We start from the raw sequence: 17,020 nt of genomic DNA, 5'->3' as shown, positions 1-17,020 counted from the left end.
TCTCTGTCTTTTTCAATTTGAAACAATCAGTGAAAACCTGACAGTTGCACTATTTTTTTAAAGTATTAATTTGAAAAGTTCATGTAGTATTCAAACAGGAAGCAGTGTTCTATGAGCAATGGCCCTGAGTGAATTGAAATGCTTTTTCTTGTATCTTGCAAGACATTTCTTAAATATTTCTTAAAGAGTAAAGGATAGTGCTTAAAGCGTAAGATTTTTTTCTATGATATTAATGTGTAGATCTTCATTTTTTCATGCATTTTATTCTAGTTTTCATAATTGATTAGTGTTAGCCCTTCTTTTAGCCTGTATTCATACTCTACTCATTTAAATTATATTATATTGTATTTATACATTATAGTAGGCTAGCAATCACATATGAAAGTTACGAATCTTTTGGTGAAAGTCAGGGGGGAGTTTCCAAACCTGTCTTACAAAAAATATAAAAATAAAAATACTGGAAGTAGGCCGGCTAGGTGTGAACCCATGTAAAACTACACAGTAAAGACTCAAAAACAAAATGGTTGGGCATGATCTGCCAACAATAACCAGACTGTTTCACATCTGCCCAGCAGAGGAAACAGCTAAGTCACAGTAAACGCCACCTAACATAGTGAGAGGAAATGAAGCCTCCTGGCCAGCTACCACAGTGGAGCAGGCTCCCAGAGGAGATGGGTGAAGGTGGCCCCTGCTTCGTTAGAATGCCCTTGTCACTGGCACACACGCTACAGAAAACCACTGTTACCAATGCCTGAACCATGGGCCTTGTGCAGTCAGGATTCCACTACTCTGGGCCACATTCTCACCCAAAGAGAGAAACAGACAGACGCAGGGAGAGCACCAGAGCACTCTCTGGTGCTGCAGCGCATCCCCTGGGGCCAGGCACACACCTGCTAGGGCCGCTCTCTCTCCACCACAAGGGTCTTTCTATAGCTAAGAATTTTTCTATTAACATTTTCTACAGAAAGTTTACTTAATAATTCAAAACATAACAACGTGGTTCGCATGAGGGATTTTTCTTCAGATAAAAGAAGAAAATCTTCATGCATATAGAAGAAGGGAATTTTCAGGCTAAGCCCACATACTTCTCAAGGAAATCCTCCACGGAGAGACTCGCTGTCCATTGATCCAAGATGGAACTATCTGACATCCCCCAAACGGCGACAGTCGAGACTGGAAAGGAGAGTGGTAGATGTTAGCTTCTATGACTTCCTTTCCTCTGTAATATAAGGAGTCAGACATTCACTTCTTACATTAAGGTGCTATCTTTATTTTTTCACAAATGCATTTTACTGAAATAATACAAGATTCCAAATATTTAGCCATTTTCAACATGACCTCACTTAATGAGAAAGCTCAGCCGAAGCAAATATTAGCACCTGAATAAATCACCTTCATTATTTTTTATAAACTTTTTTTATTTCTTTTCTTTTCTTTATTACTGGATAGAGGCAGAAATTGAGAGGGTGGAGTTAGCGGAGAGAGACAGAGAGAAACTTGTAGCCCTGCTTCACCGCTTGTGAAGCTTTCCCCTGCAGGTGGGGCCCAGGGACTTGAACCCTGGTCCTTGGGCGCTGTAGTGTGTGTGCTTAACCAGGTGTGACAACCACCAACTGGCCCCTACAAAATTTCTTTACTTATACAATACTACCATTCTAAATAGTTGTGTTCAATAGCTTATATGCTACTCCTCACAAATCCTTTATTACTGACCACTCCAATTCACTCTGATATATCTCCCTTGAAAGACCATAGTGGTATAAGTAGAATTCTGGCATCCAGTCATATCTTAAAATTTAAAAAATATTTTAAATGTTTTTATTTATTGGATAGAAACAGTGAGAAATCAGAGGCAAGGGGATGATAGCGAGGGAGACAAACAGAGACACCTATCGCACCGCTTCACCACTCACGAAGCTTTCCCCCTGCAGGTGGGGACCAGGGGCTTGAGCCTGGGTATATCTTAAAATTTTATGTAGCTATAGCTTATCTCAAAATTGACCCTTGGTCTCTTAGTGAGAGGAACCACTATTTACCTGACTGAGAGGAAACCACTGAATGAAGCCAGAGTCAAAGAACCAGGGTTCCACCAGCAGTATTACGTTTTAGTAGCTTGATACCTTGAGCCAAAAGCTTAACTTCTAAGTTTGTGCCTCGTTGGGAAAATATGTGAAATTATTAGTCAGGAACACAGATTCTAGAGTCACCCTGCCCAGATTTTCATCCTTGTGCTGCTGTATACTAATCAGTATGATCATGTGTAAATGTCGATCTTTTTGTTACCTTTGCTCCTTATCTACAAATCAGGAGTGATAGCCTTTTAACACAGTGTTTGGATTAAGTGAATGTGTTGAGACATGTAAATCGCAGTAAGGATTAAATAAATGAGACGAGACGTGAACTGTTGTAGAGATTAGATAAATGTGGTTACACATGCAGCAGCAAATAAAGCAGTGGGCTCTCAGGCATCCTATGTGCCAGAGTGGTGCTCTAATTTCATCCTTCCTTCACTTTCTTAAACAAATAGACATTTTTGAAGAAACGTGTATATAGTGGCTGCCATATTATAAATGTTCGATAAATTTTGGCTATTATCGTTAGTTTTTTAAGGAGAAAGAAAACTAGGGTGAAATGATAAAAATTTTCCCCTTCTGTACTTTTAAAGAAACATTTCACTGGAAGCTATCCTTTCACTTATTTCCAACATGACTAGAACCTTCCCACCACTGATATTTCTAATTTTTAAGTTATCTTAATTTATTTATTGGATAGACAGCCAGAAATCGAGAGGGAAGTGGGTGATAGAGAGGAGAGACAGAGAGACACCTGCAGCACTGCTGCACCACTCATGAAGCTTCCCCCTGCAGGTGGGGATGTAGGGTTTGAGCCAGGGTCCGCACATTGTAACATGTGTCCTCGACCAGGTGCACCACCACCCAGCCCGATATTTCCAATTTTTACAATATTCATCATGCTTCCCTCCTGCCACATATGGTTTGGATTCATGAACAGTCCTATACCCCCTCCCTTACATAGACTCTTGATTTTTTTTTTTGTCTCTTTCTGTTATACTAATTTAAATATAAATGTCTCTCCTTTCCAGTTTTTGTACACTAAAACAAATTAAAATCATGGTAAATAAAAATCACTCCAGTATGCTAAATGAATTTATGTCAAATTATGATCATAATTTTCAAATGGGTTTCCAATAGTGAGTTAATGCCAGTACATTTTCCTATGAAAATTGACTTTCTCGGGGACAGGCGGTAGCGAGCGGGTTAGGTTCACATGGCACCAAGCACAAGGACCCGCACAAGGATCTGGTTGAAGCCCCTGGCTCCCCACCTGCGGGGGCTGTGGGGGGAAGGGTCCCTTCACAAGTGGTGAAGCAGGTCTGGAGGCGTCTATCTTTCTCTCCATCTCTCTGTCTTTCCTCCTCTCTCAATTTCTCTGTCCTGTCGAACAACAATGACGGCAATAGCAACAATGATGATAAACAACAAGGGCAACACAATGGGAAAAATTGACTTTCTCATTCTTTCACACACTCCCCTCTCAATTTTCCTTTTCCCTATTTTTTGCAGAAGTGAGAGCTCACATATATGCAGTTTTACCGCTCTGGGCTTCTGTTTCATTCAGAGAGAGAGAAGGAAAGGCATCAAGGACTGGATCTTCCTCTAGTGTCATAGCACTTCCTGTGTGGCGCTAGCATTCAAACTTCAGCAGGTAGGTACTTGGCAAGGTGCAAGCAGTACCCAGGGAGCTGTCCTTCTAGCCCATCAACCTTGAAGCTGTGGCCTCTGGAGCTTTAGGTGTGCAAGTTGAGCCTCTAGTACATGGAGTTACCTCAGTCCTGCCTCTGTCAGATTGCAGTGCTCATTTCAATGACCCCCATCCACTTTTTATGCCCTTCCTGTTGCACAGAAAGGTAATGTAAACAGAGAAGAGATTTCCCAAGCTGCTGGCACGTGTAGGCACAGGCTCTGCTTTCCTACCTGTAGAAGGAGAACAATCCTGACTCCTACCTAATACCAACTTCCCCAGTTGTGCTCTTAACACTACCCTCTTTTACTGCATTATCCCCTTTCTTGCCTGCATTTTCACTTTTTTCAGACTAATTTTTAAAAACAATATTATAAAAATATATTTTTAAAAAGGAAACACTGACTGTCATTTTTTTTTTTTTATCAAGATCATTGCCACAGGTAAATAAACAAGCTATGGTATCTTTCCTATTTTTAAAGCCTGCACATTTAAAACAAAGAAACAAAAAATAATTCTTTACTTTCCCCTTTAGCCAACACCTTATTTTTTAATTGTCTTCATTTATTTATTGCATAGAGACAGCCAGAAATTGAGAGGAAGGGAAGATAGGGAGAGAGACAGAGAGACACCTGTAGCCCTGCTTCACCACTTGTGCCGCTTTCCCCCTGCAGGTGGGAACCAGGGGCTTGAAGCGGAGTCCTTGTGGACTGCAGTGTGAGCGCTTAGCCAGGTGTGCCACTGCATGCCCTCACAACACCTTACTTTTTAAACAAAATTTTAAAATTTCTAATGAGAGACTCAGATAGTTAAGAGAGCTATGAAAGCACTGTTCTGCTATGCATGCAGTCCTTTTAAAATAATACCCATCTTTGTGGTATTATTACATTTACAAACTATGAAGTTATCACTAGAATTTTAAATTATTTTTTTAATATTTTATCTTAAGTAAATTATTTTATTTTTTAAATATTTTATTTTTATATTTAATTTTAGTGAGAATGATACAGAGAGACACATAAAGTCCAGAGCACTTCTCAGCTCTGGTTTATGGTGGTACTGAAGACTGAACCTGGAACCTCGAAGTCTCAGGCATGAAAGTCTTTTGCATATCAGAAGAGAAAACACTAAGCAGAACTTGGAATGGAGCTGGTGTATTGCACTAAAGTAAAAGACTCTGGGTTGGGGAGGATGGTTCAGGTCTTGGAACGTGATGGCAGAGGACCCAGTGGGGGTTGTGTTGTTATGTGGAAAACTGGGAAATACAAACTCTCGTATTTACTGTCCAGTGTAAAACATGAATCCCCCAATAAAAAAAATAAAAAGAAAGTCTTTTGCATAACCATTATGCTGTGTCCCCAGTCCAAAATAATATTAGAACATGTCTATCACTACTGCAAATTTCTTCATGAGTTTGTAGTTAATTTGCATTGATAGTCATAGAATAACTTGTTGGGCTTCCAACTAGAATTGAAGTGTATCTGCAAATAAAGTTGGGAATAATTAACTTCTTCATAATGTATCTGCCAATAAACTGCATGCAGTTCTGACTTTTTTTTTCTTTTGATCTTTGTTGGTCTTATGTGGTGGTAGACATAAAACTCAGGGCCTCACATAATCAAAAGCAGGCATTCAGGCCTGGCAGTGGTATGCCCAGTGGAGTGCACATGATACAGTGCACAAGGACCCAAGTTCAAGTGCTCAGTTCCCACCTGCAGGATTAAAGCTCCACAAGTGGTGAGACAAACACTTAACATTCAACAAAAGATTAGTAATAGTCCCAAAATGTAGAAGCTCAACCGTATACTACTTAACAACTACTGGGTCAAAAAGGAAGTAAAAGAAGAAATCAAAATCTTTCGAGAGTTCAATGAAAACAAAGTCACAAGCTATCAAAATATTTGGGACACAGCTAAGGCAGTACTGAGAGGGAAGTTCATAGCCATATAAGCACATATTAGGAAACAAGAAAAAGCACAAATAAACAGCCTGATTGAACATCTTAAAGACCTAGAAGAAGAAGAACAAAAGAACCCTAAAGCAACCAGAAGGACAGAAATCACTAAAGTTAGGGCAGAAATCAATAACATTGAAAATAAGAAAACCATACAAAAGATCAATGAAATTAAATGTTGGTTCTTTGAAAGAGTGAACAAAATTGACAAGCCTTTATCCAGACTCACAAAAAAACAAAAGGAGAAGACCCAAATAAATCGGATACTAAATGAAAGAGGAGATATCACAACAGACACCACAGAAATTCAACATATCATGCGAGACTTCTATGAACAACTATATGCCAGCAAGGTAGAGAACCTGGAAGAAATGGACAATTTCCTAGATACCTATGAATTTCCAAAGTTAAGTAAGGAGGAACTAGATAACATGAACAGGCCCATCACAACTAATGAAATTGAAACAGTTATCAAAAATCTTCCCCAAAATAAAAGTCCTGGACCAGATAGTTTGACAAATGAATCCTACAAAACCTTCAATGAAGAGTTAATTCCTCTACTTTGAAGTCTTCCAGAAGATTGAAGACACAGGAATACTCCCTTCCAGCTTCTATGAATCCAACATCACTTTGATACCAAAAGCAGACAGGGACACAACCAAAAAAGAAAACTACAGACCAATATCTCTGATGAACATAGATGCAAAAATATTGAACAAAGTTCTAGCCAACTGGATACAGCAGTATATTAAAAAGATTGTTCATCATGACCAAGTGGGGTTTATCCCAGGCATGCAAGGTTGGTTTAATATACGTAAATCAATCAATGTGATCCACCACATCAACAAAAGCAAGACCAAAAACCACATGGTCATATCAATAGATGCAGAGAAAGCCTTTGACAAAATACAACATCCCTTTATGATCTAAACACTACAAAAAATGGGAATAGATGGAAAATTCCTCAAGATAGTGGAGTCTATATAAAGCAAACCTACAGCCAATATCATACTCAATGGTGAAAAATTGGAAGCATTTCCTCTCAGATCAGGTACTAGACAGGGATGCCCACTATCACTATTACTATTCAACATAGTGTTGGAAGTTCTTGCCAGAGCAATCAGGCAGGAAGTAGCAAGGAGTTAAAGGCATACAGATTGGAAGAGAAGAAGTCAAACTCTTCCTATTTGCAGATGACATGATAGTATACATGGAAAACCCTAAGGAATCCAGCAAGAAGATTTTGGAAATCATCAGGCAATACAGTAATGTGTCAGGCTATAAAATTAACATTCAAAAGCCAGTGGCATTCATCTATGCAAACACTAAGTTAGAAGAAGAAGAAATCCATAAATAAATTCATTTTACTATAGCAACAAAACAATAAAATACCTAGGAATAAACCTAACCAAAGAAGTGAAAGACTTGTATACTGAAAATTATGAGTCACTACTCAAGGAAATAGAAAGATACAAAGAAGTGGAAAGATATTCCATGTTCATTGGTTGGAAGAATTAACATCATCAAAATGAATATACTACCCAGAGCCATCTACAAATTTAATGCTATCCACATCAAGATCCCAAGCACATTTTTTAGGAGAATAGAACAAATGTTACAAATGTTTATCTGGAACCAGAAAAGACCTAGAATTGCCAAAAGAATCTTGAGAGGAAAGAACACTCCCAGTTCTTAAATTGTATTATAGGGCCATTGTCATCAATACTGCTTGGTTCTGGAACATGAATAGATACACTGACCAGTGGAATAGAACTAAGAGCCCAGAAGTAAGCCCCCACACCTATGGACATCTCATATTTGACAAAGGTGCCCAGACTATTAAATGGGGAAAGCAGAGCCTCTTCAACAAATGGTGTTGGAAAAAAATGGGTTGGAACATGCAGAAGAATGAAACTGAACCACTATATTTCACCAAATACAAAAGTAAATTCCAAGTGGATCAAGGACTTGGATGTTAGACCAGAAAGTATCATATATTTAGAGGAAAATATTGGCAGAACTCTTTCCACATAAATCTTAAAGACATCTTCAATGAAATGAATCCAATTACAAAGAAGACTAAGGCAAGTATAAACCTATGGGACTACATCAAATTAAAAAGCTTCTGCACAGCAAAAGAAACCACCACCCAAACCAGGAGACCCTTCACAGAATGGAAGAAGGTCTTTACATGCCATACATTAAATAAGAAACTAATAACCAAAATATATAAAGAGCTTGCCAAACACAACAACAAGAAAACAAGTAACCCCATCCAAAAATGGGGAGAGGACATGGACAGAATATTCACCGCAGAAGAGACCCAAAAGGCCAGAAACACATAAAAAAATGCACCAAGTCTCTGATTGTCAGATAAATGCAAATAAAGACAAAAATGAGATGCCACTTTACTCCTGTGAGAATGTCATACATCAGAAAAGGTAACAGCAGCAAATGCAGAAGAGGTTGTGGGGTAAAGGAACTCTTCTGCACTGCTGGTGGGAATGTCAATTGGTCCAACCTCTGTGGAGAACAGTCTGGAGAACTCTCAGAAGGCTAGAAATAGACCTGCCCTGTGATCCTGCAATTCCTCTCTTGGGGATATATCCTACAGAACCCAACACAGTCATACAAAAAGATATGTGTACACATATGCTCTTAGCAGCACAATTTGTAATAGCCAAAACCTGGAAGCAACCCAGGTGTCCAACAACAGATGAGTGGCTAAGCAAGTTGTGGTCTAGATACACAATGGAATACTACTCAGCTATAAAAAATGGTGACTTCACCGTTTTCAGCCGATCTTGGATGGACCTTGAGAATTGCATATTAAGTGAAAGAAGTCAGAAACAGAAGGATGAATATGAGATGATCTCACTCTCAGGCAGAAGTTCAAAAACAAGATCAGAAGAGAAAACACAAGGAGAACCTGAACTGGAATTGACATGTTGCACCAAAGTAAAAGACTGTGGGGTGGGTGGGGACGGGGGGAGAATACAGGTCCATAAAGGATGGCAGAGGACCTAGTGGGGGTTGTATTGCTATATGGAAAACTGAGAAATGTGATGCACGTACAAACTATTGTATTTACTGTCGAATGTAAAACCCTAATTCTCCAATAAAGAAATTTTAAAAAGGATCAAAGCTGGAGAGATAACTTATTATGTGGGGGTGCATTTCTTGATAGAGGAATGGCCTGGGATTGAGCTCAGGAACCACATATGAAATGCTATGGTACCAGAGGAAGTTTCTGTGTTCTCTCTGAAGGAAGAAGTGGCCTAGAGTGATAAAATCACACATGTATGAGGTCTTTCCTTTGCAAAAATAAACAAGTAAGGATTGATAAATCTAACTGCTTTCATAATGTTTTCAATACCTCTGTTTAGCTGCTTAATGGGCATTTTAAACTGGCAAAAGTACAGCAACAAATTGGTCTCCTAGGAGTCTTTCCTTATCTTGAGGAATAGCATTACCATTCACCCAGTTTCTCAGATCAAAGACGTAGAAGAAATTCTTCATTTTTTTTTAAATCTCCTTATTACTGATTTGACTTCTAAAGTAATTTTAACTACTTAAAGTCTATTCTTTCCCTTTTGTTGCCCTTGTTTATCATTGTTGTTATTGCTGTCGTCGTTGTTGGATAGGACAGAGAGAAATCGAGAGAAGAGGGGAAAACAGAGAGGGAGAGAGAAAGACCCCTGTAGAGCTGCTTCACTGCCTGTGAAGCGACCCCTCTGTAGGTGGGGAGCTGGGGCTCCAAACGGGATCCTTGTGCCATGTGCGCTTAACCCACTGCGCTACCTCCCGGTCCCCTCATCTCTCATTTCAAATGTCCACCTTTTCATAGAGGCCTTTTTAAAAAGTTTTTTTAAATATTTATTTTATTTACTTATTCCCTTTTGCTGCCCTTGATGTTTCATTGTTATAGTTATTGTTGTTGTTGTTGTTATTGATATTGTCATTGTTCGATAGTGGAGAGAGCAGGGGAAGACAGAGAGGGGGAGAGAAAGATAAGACACCTGCAGACCTGCTTCACCACCTGTGAAGCGACTCCCTTGCAGGTGGGGAGCCTGGGGCTCCAACGGGATTCTTACGCAGGTCCTTGCACTTTGTGCCATGTGCGCTTAACCCGCTGCGCTACCGCCAGACTCCCTACAGAGGCCTTTTCTTAGCCATCTTTGGAAATAGCACTCTCTACCTCTAAAATTGCACACTACATATTATTGTGCCGTTTCTATAGATTTAATGGTTTGATTGTTGTACTCTCCTTAGCACTCTGAAAAATTTGAGAGGTGAGAGTATTTCAATGTCTTTATTTTTAAATTAAGATTTCTCCCTTCTTATCCTCTTCTTTTTCTTTCTTATTTTTTCTTCCTTAATGATATACCCATTTGCTGTTTCTGGACCTTCACTGCTCCAAGCTGACTTCTTTTTTTTTTTTTTTCCCAGACAGAAAGTGAGAGAGGGAGCAGAGGGAGAGAGGGAAAGACACCACAGCACCAGAGCTTTCTCTAGTATAGTGGGGGGCAGACTTGAACCTGAGTTATACACATGACAAAGTAGGTGCACTATCCAGGTGAGCTAATTTACTCGCCTGTCTTCTTTGCTTTTCTTTTCCTTCCTTTCTTTTTTTTCTTTTCCTTTTTGCTTTGGCTGTCAGATTTTCTTTTCTTTTGTTTTAGCTTTATTGAGGGATTAATGGCTTACAGTCAACAGCAAAATACAGTAGTTTGTGCATATGTTATATATCTCAGTTTTCCACATAACAATTCAACCCCCCTCTAGGTCCTCCTCTGCCATCCTGTTCCAGGACCTGAGCCCTCCCCCCACCCCAGAGTCTTTGACTTTGGTGCAGGACACCAACTCCAGTCTAAGTTCTGCTTAGTGTTTTCTTATTTTTCCACTTCTTTTCTTATTAGTAGTACTATTATTAGTACTGACTTAATAATGGTTGACAAGACTGTGGGATAAGAGTGATACAATTCATAACCACCACCAGAGTGCCATATCCCCACCCCCTCCACTGGAAATTTCCCTATTCTTTATCCCTCTGGTAGTATGGACCAAAGAACTCTGTGGGGTGCAGAAGTTGGGAGGTCTGGCCTCTGTAATTGCTTATCCACTGAATATGGGTGTTGACAGGTGCTGAACCTGCTTCTACCTTTCCCTAGTTGGTTAGGACTCTGTAGAGGGGAGATTCCAGGACACATTGGTGAGGTTGTCTGCTGGGGAAGGCAAGTTGACTGGCCTGCATTTCTATGTCTAACTGTATCCTTAGCACCTATGACAATGCCTGGCACATAATAAATGCTAAATAAATACTAACTAGTTTTATTCCTCCAGGAAGGCTACCTCTTTCTTTAGTTCGTTATATGATAAAAGCAAAAAGATATACATACACATTTTAAAACAGTTTTATATTCAGTATATCATCACAACCAAAAGTAATCCTTACACAATTGCGGAAGATTCTAATACAAATATTTACAGTGCTAGAATACTTGAAAATTTCATCATCTAAATATATTTTGTTTTACTCATACCTACTAAAAACTTTCCAATCCCTTTATTGCCTAAGTCCAGTCATGAAACAATTGACTTATGAATTTCTTGGATACCTGATATGACAAAATGCACTGTATAATGCTCAAAGTACATTTTACTAATTTTGTGCCAAACTCTGAAATAATCTTAAAAATAGATATATTTGAAAAATAAAAATATATACCTCTTGTCCATGGCCTTCTAAATGTATTATCAATAATTCCTGCTTGATAACTTTTATTTTGATATAAACATGAAGGAATTCGAAGCAATAAAGTATCTCTGCAAAACTTCTTTTTAACAATATTCTGTGTAAGAAAGTAAGTTTTTAATACACTTACTACATTATCAATATTTACAGTATTATTCTCTTACATTTATATCATTTTATTTAAAGTGACTATATGCTCATTATAAAACATCAAATAGTATAACTGATAAAGGTTCCTAGTAATATCAATAATGATTTGTTCTATTTTTCTATAGAATTTTTTGCAAGGTAAGATTAACATATCTGTTGTGAGCATAGTGAATGTTCATGTTTTGACAAAAATGAAATTACATCCCTATATACCAAATAGAAATGTGTTTTTTTCCACTTGAAAGTATAATATAACCATCTAAACTGTTATTGGGTCTACATTATTTCATTGTGACAACCAATGTGATTCTAAATAGAAAAGAAGTCTAATAAAATCATTTAAGAGGTTGTTAAATCAGTTGAAGAAATTTCCCAATCAGTTAGTTTTCCAGAAGTTGGTTCTGTTTTACTTTCTGATGTTATGACCCATTACTCTTGAGCAATAACTATTCTGAGTATAGACAAGTGGTACCACTGCCTCCCTTAGCATTCAGCACTTCCTCACCAGCTCTAGAGACTCCAGTGCTTGGTCTACCTGAAGTGCTGCTCTTCTCTAGCTGTCCAAATCCTAGTTCTCTTTCAAAAGTCCTCTTAAGCTGTATCTCTTCTGATAACCACCCAGGAAGTGAGCCCAGAAGGCAGCTTGCTTTCTCCCAAAGAATTCTTTACACACTCAGAATTACAGCTTCCTGCCCTATTTCTAAAGCTTTATGTCATTTTTAAAATTTCTATTCTTAATGGGACACAGAGAGAAATTGAGAGGAAGATAAACATGCAGACCTACTTCACTGCTTGTGAAGCATCCTTACTGCAGGTGGGGAGTGGGAGCTCAAACCCAGGTCCTTGCACATGGTGCTATGTGCATTTGACCAGAGGCACCACCAACATCAGTCCCTAAAGCTTTATGCTTATTGAAGGTGTTGTAACATATTAAATAAGTAGCCATAATTAGCCAAGAATAAATTGTACACAGAAAATATCAGTTAAAGTAATTTATATACAACTAGGGGGAAAATTCACAGTGAAATGGAAAAAAGTTTGGCATTTTATTTAAAAAATAAGATAACAAATTTTCTTATGTAGCAAACTTTTATAAGCAGCTTATAATTGCTTTTTGTCTTTCCCCCCCACAACTTTATTATATAACTATATACTTGACATTTGTCATTATCATGATCATAGAGAAGATACCCTTAGAAAATTCTAAAAGATTGAATAAAACTTTCTCAATGCTATTCTGATTCCTTTGATAATCAAACTACTCTTCTCTTGTTTGTTAACTAACTTTGCAAGATCTTCCTTTGATGATTTGCTTTACCCGTTATTTGAATTGTTCAATACATTTTCATCAACTTTGCAAAGCCCTTTTTTATAAAAATTGCCATTGATTAGTATCATATTTTTATTGTATTATGGAGAGTAGAACAGCATGAAACTAAGACACCATAGGAAAGGAAAGGTTAAAAGCTTGTGAATGTTTGAATATACCCTAATTTTGTAAGTGGCAATATAACCACCTATTTTTGTATAAACAACAGTTTTTGGATGCATGTTATCATGAATGACACATTTGTCCCCCTCATTTATTTATTTATTTTTACCAGAGCACAGCTCAGCTCTGGCTATGCTGGCACTGGGATCGCCTCCCTCAGCTTTGAGGAAATAATGCAACATGAAGATATGTCTATCTGCCATCCTTATTTCCTGTAAAACATTACAGTTTTAGCTATAATGGGATGATTACTTAGCCCAGTAGATGAAGTAAAAGTTATAAAGAAAACCAATGTTCAACTTGCCAATTATGATGATAGAAACAGTAAACTATTGCTGCTGGGGGAGTGGGTCAATGAGAGAATAGGGCTTAAATATGTGAGGTTATAAGTGCATGCCAGAGGGATTTTCTGGTCTTCTTTCTCACCAAATGAGCACATTTTAAACAAACAAAAATAGCAGTAATTTTTTAGGGCAATTACTCTAACTACATTACTGTGACTGACTTAATTCTAAGCTTTGAAAAAGGCTTTAACTTCTCTAGATACCGGTTTCCCACACAGTAAAATCTGTGTAAAAGTATTACCTAGTCATGTAGTATTTACAATGATCAAATGACATAATTCTATCTTAATTGCTTTTAAAAATGTAGGGGCAAAGTAGGGGCTGGGTGGTGGTGCATCATGTTACAATGCGCAAGGTCCAGGGTTTGAGCCCCCAGTCTCCATCTGCAGGAGGAAAGCTTTGCAAGTGGTGAAGTAGGATTGCTGATATCGCTGTCTCTCTCCCTCTCTGTCTCCCCTTTCCTTTCAACTTCTGGCTGTCTCTAGCCAATAAATATATAAAGATAATAAAAAATAAAATAAAAAAGCAAAGTATACGAGTAAATATTTAAAAAGCAAATTAAATGGTCAATATCTGCTATTACTGTTATCCCAAAGACACCTGCAATTGTTCTTCCTCACACTCCTTTCACTTCAGATTATTTAAAGAAGTAGCCCAAAGATGCCAAGTTCCCCTTTTGCTCCTGACATCTTCCAATTCATGTTAAAGTTCCAGTTTCCTTCCAAAAGTGGTACTTTTAATGTGAAGGATGGGGGACAAATGGTTTGTCCCCATTTGATGGTTTGTCAAAGAGACTCTAATGCATGAGGCTCTGAGGCCCCAGAGTTAATGCCCCACAACCAGAGCTGAACAGTGCTATGGTAAAAAAAAAAAAAAAAAGATTTAAGTGGGGAATAACTTTAAATAAATATCAAAAGACTATACTTTCAATGATTATTTCTATAGTTTGTTAATAAATATTAAATTAACTACATTAAAATATAATCTAAGAACAAATATAATATTATCATCATGAGTAAAAATAACATTTTTACATAATTATTATTAAATAGACGATTATACATTAACATTCTACCTCATATAAATAGTCTATTGCGCAATATCTGAGTGGTGAAAACATATCTTCTTTCTTCGAATGCAGTACAAATGTCTATATCTGGAAATATAAAAATTAAAATTATTAGTTTTTAATTTGTAGGACAGAGAGAAATTAAGAGAGAAGAGGAGATGGATTAAGGAGAAAGAGAAACACCTGCAGTACTGCTTCATTGCTTATGAAGCTTCCCCTTCGAAGGTCGGGACTGAGGCCTTGAAGCTAGGCCCTTGTGCATAGTGACATGTGCTCAATCTAGTGCGACACTGCCAGGTTCCAAAAAAATTAAATGTAGATAAAATAGCAACATCAGGAGCAAAAAAACACTGTTAGGGACAACATTTTGATTGGTACTTTCATAAAAGACTAAATTATAAGAAGTTAACTATAAAATAAGCTTACTATGATTTAAATATATGGATATTATGCTGACACCAGATTATTCAAATGTCTCATAGTGTTTAACCTGTATACCATATTAAACTATGTTTAATGTAATTTTTTTTGGTGAAGAGGCTGGAGTTCACAGGATGTAGGGAGAGCTTTTCTAAGGATATTCATATTTCTTAAGTAGTCTTGAAACAACTGATGGTAAAACTATGGTCATAGAGAAGTAGGATGTTGGGAATTCCACTGTATTTCTTAGAAAATGTAATCTTGATGGTAGAATTCCCTAATTGCTAACTCACTGAAATCACCAGTGCATATTACTCTTAGGGAAATGTATCATAATTAGTAAGCCAACAAATTCACTGGCCCTCTGCCTCTATGTGGAAGTCATCCCAGAGTGAAGCAGGCCTAGAAAGGACAAAAAACAACCAACCAACCTAAGAAAAAACGTCTTATTTCTTTATTGCTTAAAGCTTCAGTGACACTAACTGAGGAAATGTTGACTTGAAGAATTGGTGTCAGAGGGATGGGTGACGGTGCATCTGCTTAAGGGCAAACATTACAGTAGGTAAGAACCAGGGTTCAGACCAAGGTCTTTAACTGCCGAGGGGAAGCTTCATGATTACTGAAACAGTGCTGCAGGTGTTCTCACAATCAATAACACTGTGAAATCACAGGAGAGCGGCTCAGGCTTCCCGTCAGCCCCTCACTGTCACTCACAGTGAGAAATCACAGGAGAGCGGCTCAGGCTTCCCGTCAGCCCCTCACTGTCACTCACAGTGAGAAATCACAGGAGAGCGGCTCAGGCTTCCCCTCAGCCCCTCACTGTCACTCACAGTGAGAAATCACAGGAGAGCGGCTCAGGCTTCCCGTCAGCCCCTCACTGTCACTCACAGTGAGAAATCACAGGAGAGCGGCTCAGGCTTCCCCTCAGCCCCTCACTGTCACTCACAGTGAGAAATCACAGGAGAGCGGCTCAGGCTTCCCGTCAGCCCCTCACTGTCACTCACAGGGAGAAATCACAGGAGAGCGGCTCAGGCTTCCCCTCAGCCCCTCACTGTCACTCACAGTGAGAAATCACAGGAGAGCGGCTCAGGCTTCCCGTCAGCCCCTCACTGTCACTCACAGGGAGAAATCACAGGAGAGCGGCTCAGGCTTCCCCTCAGCCCCTCACTGTCACTCACAGTGAGAAATCACAGGAGAGCGGCTCAGGCTTCCCCTCAGCCCCTCACTGTCACTCACAGTGAGAAATCACAGGAGAGCGGCTCAGGCTTCCCGTCAGCCCCTCACTGTCACTCACAGGGAGAAATCACAGGAGAGCGGCTCAGGCTTCCCCTCAGCCCCTCACTGTCACTCACAGGGAGAAATCACAGGAGAGCGGCTCAGGCTTCCCCTCAGCCCCTCACTGTCACTCACAGTGAGAAATCACAGGAGAGTGGCTCAGGCTTCCCGTCAGCCCCTCACTGTCACAGCCACTCACAGTGTGAGTCACAGGTGAGCTGCTCAGGCTTCCCCTCAGTCCTCAGTCCCTAAGGGTGAAATCAGACCTGTGATGTTCATGCTTCTCCCCAAACTGCTGACTGACTTAATCACAATGGACTGGGTCCCTCTGTCCCTCAACAGTGTGCCCAAAGGAGGGGCGCCATTTGGGTTTCCGTCACTGGCCCTGCCATCATCAAACAACTCTGCAGAAGCACAGCACGGCCTAGCCTACCATCCCCTCGCTCTCTGCTCACTGTCTCTGGGCGCTCCTCAGAACCCTGGGGATTAAGCTGTCCCACAGGAACCACTTGAGAGGCCATTCCCGCCCTCAGATCTGCGACCTCTGACCTTGCACTGTGCGCTCCATTTGGTTGGACAGCGCGGCCCCTCCTCCACACTTCCTGTAGCACGAGCCGAGCCTGCGCCTAGTCCAGGTGCCCTGGCCTCTGCAGGGCAGTGACAGTGCAGAGGGCAGCACTGGGGGTGCTGGGAGAGGCTGGAGGCCTGGGTCTGTGAGGCGCATGATGGGAGACTCCAGGCGCATAAACAGGACATACAGAGCGCTTGCACGTCCAATGCCGCCTACAGGATTTAACAC

General features: G+C 39.6%; 1 protein-coding gene across 7 annotated transcripts in view; it reads right to left on the bottom strand.

Annotated features, from left to right (window-relative positions):
• Positions 1–16,733, bottom strand: part of SHOC1 (shortage in chiasmata 1) — an 81,720-nt gene extending 64,987 nt beyond the window's left edge. For 3 of the 7 annotated variants that reach the window (XM_060199007.1, XM_060199013.1, XM_060199012.1), the window contains exons 1-5: positions 16,421–16,733; positions 14,710–14,816; positions 14,533–14,613; positions 11,445–11,568; positions 1,086–1,173 (exon numbers count right to left, since the gene is read on the bottom strand). In XM_060199007.1, the coding sequence (XP_060054990.1) occupies positions 1,086–1,173; positions 11,445–11,568; positions 14,533–14,577 (257 nt within the window). In that variant the 5' untranslated portion in view covers positions 14,578–14,613; positions 14,710–14,816; positions 16,421–16,733. The other 4 variants (XM_060199010.1, XM_060199009.1, XM_060199008.1 and 1 more) reach the window with 4 other exon arrangements.
• Positions 16,734–17,020: the final 287 nt, after the last annotated feature.

This window comes from Erinaceus europaeus, chromosome 10 (assembly GCF_950295315.1).
Source record: "Erinaceus europaeus chromosome 10, mEriEur2.1, whole genome shotgun sequence".
NCBI lineage: Eukaryota > Metazoa > Chordata > Mammalia > Eulipotyphla > Erinaceidae > Erinaceus > Erinaceus europaeus.
The sequence above is the reverse complement of the archived record's forward strand: the minus strand, read 5'-3'. Positions and strand labels throughout refer to the sequence as shown.